General features: G+C 36.7%; 1 protein-coding gene across 3 annotated transcripts in view; it reads right to left on the bottom strand.

Moving 5' to 3' along the window:
- Positions 1 to 5,175: 5,175 nt before the first annotated feature.
- DGKH (diacylglycerol kinase eta) overlaps positions 5,176 to 6,808 on the bottom strand; it is a 152,315-nt gene continuing 150,682 nt past the window's right edge. For 2 of the 3 annotated variants that reach the window (XM_069467208.1, XM_069467210.1), the window contains one exon: positions 5,176 to 5,265. In XM_069467208.1, coding sequence (XP_069323309.1) covers positions 5,176 to 5,265 — 90 coding nt within the window. The remainder of the gene's footprint in view (positions 5,266 to 6,808) is intronic. The other variant, XM_069467209.1, reaches the window with a different exon arrangement.

Raw genomic sequence — 6,808 nt, 5'->3', positions numbered from 1 at the left:
AAAAAATTAATGTTTTGCATATTATAAAAACCAATAATCATCACCTTTTAAAAAATTTGGTTATTTCTTTAGGAAGGCATCTTATTGCAAAGGCATCTTATTAACTGATCTGGCATAGAGATTGCTATACAAAAGTCAACTGGGGGATGTCATAGCAGGGACAACAAGTGCCTGGGCCAGGACAGCGAGAGGAGAGGGAGACACATGGTAGCCAAGCACTGTGGGAACCACACAGGGAGGCTATTCCATTGGCCAACTCTTACTATTTGAGGAATTTTCACTTCTCTTCGTTTCAGCTGATTTAAAGAACTTGGTGTTTTAATTCTGCCTCTGGTGTTACCAAACTCCAAACCCACTGTCTTATCCAGGTTACATCTGAAAGATGTAGGATGAGTTCATTGGGCTGGGGGTTGATGTAGGAGGGACAGGAGAGATCCTAGATGTCAAGGTTGAGAGATGTATTATTTTTATAGCTTAATTAAAAGCTATATTCTTAAGGAAGTCATATCAATAGAGCATGAAAGTCTACTATGTTGTCAGCCTAGTCAGAGATAATGGATGTTTTACTTTAGAAGTGATGTATAAAGGTAACTTCTGTAATTTTTTAAGTCATAACTTTGCATGACTATTTCCTTCCTTGATTCTTATTAAAAAATAACTTCCATGAAGACAAAAATATTGCCCTTTTTATTCATAAAAATTAGCTAAAGAATCTCCAAGCAGTTATGTTTTGGTAAATTGTATCAATATGTAAAAATTACTAACTAAAGGATTCTTTAGTTGTCATTCCCCAATGACAACAAGTCATTGGGGAAGATCTTACAATAGAATTAAATAATTAGTATTTTGGGGTCAAGAATATGATATCTTTTTTTCAGGCACTATTTTAAGTAATATTAACCATATGAAAAATCAAGATAAGTTAGCATAAGAAAAACAGATCTTAATCTAGCAAAACATGCCTTCTTTGAGGGCTGAAATGATACATTCACTTTACTTGTACTCATTTTGGTCTTTCCTTTTTTTTTTTTTTGCATGCCTAATGATTCATTTAATGTGTGTGTGCTGCTATGTGTCCTCAAGCATGAACTATGTCAAGAGCATAAGCTACTGATAAGAGAAAATTAAAGTGCACAAGTTGTAGGCAACTGACCCAGTTTTTACTTATCTCGGTACATATTCTTCCGAAATGTTCCCTATGACTAAGTTGTGAACAAATGAACATGCCACGTGAGCAACAAACGGAGCAAATGTGGGTGGTTAGTGAGTTAAAGGCGGAGGGAAGGCTGGAGAGCGGCCAGCTGTGTTGGTCGGCCCGTCTCCTGTGTTTCACATTAGCTAACAAAATACAACCACTGAGTAGGTAGGGCTCATCTAGAACCAGAATTAGGAATGAGGATTGAGAAGAAAATTCAGCTAGGGTAATGAATGAGTTTCAGCTCATTTCTGGGATTAGCCAGAGAATAAACAGAAAACAGTGGCTTGGGGAACAAGCTATTCTGGGGGACTTTTGGAGACCTCAGACCTCAGATCCCCAATATCTAGGAAGCATAAAGCGGATCTAGGCCAGTGCTAATCCCCTGAGGAATCTTGTTAAAAGGAAGATTTTGATTCAGTAGGTCTGGAGTGGACCTGAGATTCTGCATTTCTGTAAGCTCCCGGATGATATGGCCACTGCTGGCCCATGACCACATTTTCAGTAGCAATCATCTAGAACAGTGCTGTCCAACAGAATTTTTATGATGACAGAAATGTTCTACATCTGTACACTCCACTATGGTTCTTGAGCTTTTCAAGTGTGTGGTTAGTGCAATTGAGAATGGAATTTCTAATTAAATTAAATTTAAACTTAGATAGCCACATGTGACTAGTAGCTGAAATATCAGACAGGATAGTTCTAGACAACCATGGGTCACCTCTTCTCGGCCAGAGCAATATGTATCACAGTCCCCAAATTATCTAATCCATCAATTCATTTAGATTATCTAGCAAGCATCCTTTTATAAAATGCAAATGGTAAAATTAGTTTCTTTAAATTGTTTTGTTCCTAATACTTAGCTCAATGACCCACTGTGTGTGCTTAAGGTAGGGAGAGATGAAAGGGGTCTTTCTGTACTGGGGAAATTGTGGGGAAAGGAGAGTAGATGGTGGCGAGAATTTATGCAACTGTGACTGTATTGGATATGTGGGAAAATGAAGAGCCAAAAAGTAGGAAAGAAACTCAGAAAGGGAGGTGGAAAGACACTGAAGAGAAATAATGAGTACTTGGAAATTTTACTTAGGCTTGACCCCGTCCCTTTCCTCCTTGGAAAGCAAATTCTTCCTCAGGAAAATGGAACTGAACTGGAACTGAAAATGGAACTGAAAGAAAGTAGATTTTGGCTGTAATCCCCTCTCCACCAGTCATCCAGGTGTGGGAGAACCTATCAGGGAGAAGAGGTGACAATTACAGCCATTACAGCCACAGTCAGGTGCAGGCCAGAGCTGCTCACCGGGCTCACGCGTGGATCAAAGCACAGCAGCCCCATGTGCGCACCCCACAGCCACGATCCAATCCCATGAAGCTCTTCCTACTTTTTTTTGTAACCCCATCTACTTTAAGAAGATCATTTCTCTGAGATGCTGACAGGGGCCTGAGGAGGCTCCCTGGGCACCATCCTGGCAAACAGGTGTCAGTGAGGTCATCTGGGTCCTGGGCAGCCACACATAAACACAGCACATAGAGAAAATTGCTCCCATTCAGGAAAAAAAAAAAAATCCAGATTGTAATGTTAAAGAATTTCCTTCATCCAAAAGCCATTTTCAGGAAAATTCTAGCTGGTTAAGGCTTCCATTAAGACATTCAGGCTTTATCGACTGACCTAGCCGGGAATTCACTGTACGATTCTCCACTCACTGAGATTGCAAAGCATATATAAAAGATGTTACCTAAGATTGAAAAGATCAACAAAGAAACAAAAAAATTCAATCCTTTACATCGCGGTCTTAAATTTGGAATGTGTCACAGGTCGGGAAACTATTTTCTATTGACAAAAGGGTATTTTGGGGAGGTGAAAATCAATAAGGATTTTTATATTAACACATTATTTGCGCTGTAGTTCCTCCCCTGCTTGCCCCCACTTTATCCTTTCTGATAGAGCTAGATAGGGATCTGTGATCCCAGAGGAGTTCTGGGAATGGGGCACCTCCTACTTGGTTTCACAGGAAAGTGTTTACAAGAGCAGGACATCACACCGGTGGGACTGTCAGAGGGCTGGAAAAGGACTTCATAGGTGTGGACCAACTCAGGATAATTAAGTGAGTAGCTCACGACTCTTTTTTAAACTACTAGATATAATTCCCTTTGGAAAATTTCCATTTATCCACAACTTAGGTAAAATATATAGTAAAACATACTTGGTCAGAAACCCATCAGGTTCATTTATTTTTAAGATATTCAAATTTTGCGATCTTACTAGTAGTTAAATGCCCAAGTTATAAATAAGAATGAAGTGTCAAATAGTTAAACTCTTTTGATATAATTAAATCCTATGCCTGACAATAGTTCATTTAAAATGCTCTCCTATTAATATTTCTCTTTAAACACTGGGCAAAAAATTATCTAGAAAATATCAATGATACATATCTCAGGATTATACATATATACGTACATACATATACATGTATATGTGTATGGATGTGTTTATACACATATACATGTATATGCATATATCTGGGTATATGTATACCTACTGAGCACCTAGCAGGCTACTTTATGAAAATCGCCACCACTTGGCCAGTACCCTGTTTACTTCTTTTATATAGAACATTTAAAAATATTATAATCTAATTTTTTGGTACATAATGGCTAAAGAAAGCCATTTAAGGATATTTTTGTGACTTTTTGATATGTATACCTTTGGCTTTCAAAGAATTGATAATTGTAACATTGACTTCTGATGAGGTACACTGAAGTAGAGTGGTTTAGAAAAAAGAAAATAATATCTACCTGATAGGAATTAAGAACTGAGAAAGAGAATAATAACAATGTAAAGCCCTTAAGAAAAAATTTAGATCTCTTCTTTTGGGAAGTTCGTGTCAGAAGTTACTGTAGCTAGTGGGTGAGTCTGGGTGATCCACCGGTACACAGATCTCAGCTGAGACCCTGGGAAACTCCTGGAGGTCAACACTCTACTATATTATAAATTCAAACAGAATATTAAATCATTATATTGAAATGAAACAATAGAAACAAAATGTGGCAATTTGGGATTGGAAAGCTATAAAAAGTTCTGTTGGGCAATGGGGCATATAATTTTAGGAAAATACCCAGAGAATTTTCTTACTGTGCACACCTACTGCTTATGATAGATTGAAATGAAATTGACTTGCATAAGATGTATATCATTTGTTGATTATGGCACAGACACATGTTCACAAAGTCTTAAGTACAGAATATTTATGCAAAATTCCACATTAAAAAACAGAAAAGTGCAGTGCTCTTAGCCAACAAAAATGAACTTGAGCAGTAATAAATTAAATTCCATTAAAACTGACATTAAAGCTATTAAAGTGTTGCAATATTAGATGTGACATGCAAGAAAAAGAATGACATTTCAGGCAGGAACATCGTGCATTTAGATTTGCAATCATTCATAGTATTTGACGGGTTTTAACTATATTCTTTGCCCACTGAGCACTAGGAGCCTGAGGTGATTCCAATCTAACATTCAAAACACAATTTATATTTTAGTCTCCTAACCAATGATTTTAAGGAAAAAGCCAATACTTCCAATAGTGAAATCTAGTAAGTTTTAGCTACATACTGTTATGCAGCTGCACAGTAAGAATATTCCATCAGACCAGATCTAAGGAAAGGAAACATTTTACAATTCTACCTTTTAGACAATGCAATCATCTCAGATTCCTCCTACCTTTTTACTGTTGTGAACATATTTGAACACGTCAGGTTTGCACAATAAGAAAATGGCTTTGTGGAATGTGTTATTTTTTGGCACAAAAATATTTTCTAATACCTCAAATCAAAATTTTCACCCACAGCAAAATATCAAACCATAGAGGTGCTTCACTGGTGCTTACTTATCTATGTAGAAAACTATAAGAATGGCCAATTGCTTCCAAGAACTTTGTATTAAGTAGCAATCACTTCTCTTTCAAGGAATAGCACCAATATGATTACACCTCAGACTGGGGAGTGCTCCTTCCAAGCTCTTTAATTCCCTGGAGAATTCGCTTCATATGGCCCACTTTCGGTATCCCCAGGTCCTAAAAAAAGTAGAAAAGAAAAAGAAAAAGACCAAAGGTAGAAAGAAATAAAAAAAAAAAGAAAGAAAGAAAGGAAAGAAAGAAGAAAGAGAAAGAAGTTTATTGATAAGAGAAAACTGGGGACTAAATATTTAACCAGCAAGTAACACAGTTAGTATTCAGTACATCTATTTTAGTTTATATGCAATGATTCAAGAAGTGAAAGCTAGAAAAATATTAATATCGCTGACAGGCCGGGCACAGTGGCTCACGCCTGTAATCCTAGCACTCTGGGAGGCCGAGGAGGGTGGATTACTAGAGGTCAGGGATTCGATACCAGCCTGAGAAAGAGTGAGATCCCCCGTCTCTACTAAAAACAGAAAGAAATTATCTGGACAGCTAAAAATATATATAGAAAAAAATTAGCCGGGCATGGTGGCGCATGCCTGTAGTCCCAGCTACTTGGGAGGCTGAGGCAGAAGGATCGCTTGAGCCCAGGAGTTTGAGGTTGCTGTGAGCTAGGCTGACACCATGACACTCTAGCCTGAGCAACAGAGTAAGACTCTGTCTAAAAAAAAAAAAGTCTTTGATCTGAGAGGAATATTCTTTATACATTGTAATGGGTAAAAAGTTGCTTAAATATAGTTATATGTTGGTTGATGCTTCCCCTCAAAATATTATTGGCTCTTTTCCCTCAGAATTATCCTTCTAGTTTCTTAAGGAACTATCTTTCAAAAGTGCTAAGAATTCAATATTTAACTTTCAGAAATGGATGAAGACTTCAGAGTGTACATAACAGGTGCTTTGCAAATATTTGTGGCATGAATGAATTAAACCCATCCAAGATAACCATAATATTCACTACGTGAAAAACTAAAAGGAAGAGTTAAGGCCTCCAAACTCTACAGTTTCTTTAAGTGCAATGGGTATAATCAGTTTGCTAATGTGTGAAGTCAAACAACCTCTTCACAAAATAAAATTTGAAATATTTAAAAATATTAAAAAGATGACTTCCAAAGCAGCCTAAAAAACACAGTCATAGATTATTTATCTGGGAGGATAGATTCCAAATATCTACCCTATTTTGTAAATTAAGAGTATTATTTATTTTTAAACTTTTAAATGAAATAGATCAAACTGGTTTAAATCTTTTCTCTCTCTCTCTCCTTCTCCCTCACACCTTTATTAGATCTGACCCTGACCCTGACCCTTTATGAGATCTTTGAGCTCTATTGTAGCAATGCTACTGATAATTCTGAATCCTTCTGGAAAATATTCTTTCCATATCCAGTGCTATTTTCAAACTCAACATAATTTCAGGATAATATTTTTATAATATTTAACTGACCTAGAAAAGTATTTTCTCATATGACACAGGACATCCAAAATTAGTTCTAAGGCAACTATACATTTCCTGAGTATGTGCTAAATATCAAACTTAAAAGCAAGATCAACTCCTAGCGGAAGACGGCAGTGCTTGATACCTAAATTTGGAATGTAAATGCATTTACAGTCATATTTAGATTCTTTTGAGTGGAATATTTAAATATTCTTTATACTCTGT

This window comes from Eulemur rufifrons, chromosome 4, assembly GCF_041146395.1.
Source record: "Eulemur rufifrons isolate Redbay chromosome 4, OSU_ERuf_1, whole genome shotgun sequence".
In the NCBI taxonomy this organism is placed as follows: domain Eukaryota; kingdom Metazoa; phylum Chordata; class Mammalia; order Primates; family Lemuridae; genus Eulemur; species Eulemur rufifrons.
This window is presented reverse-complemented; position numbering and strand designations above follow the sequence as displayed.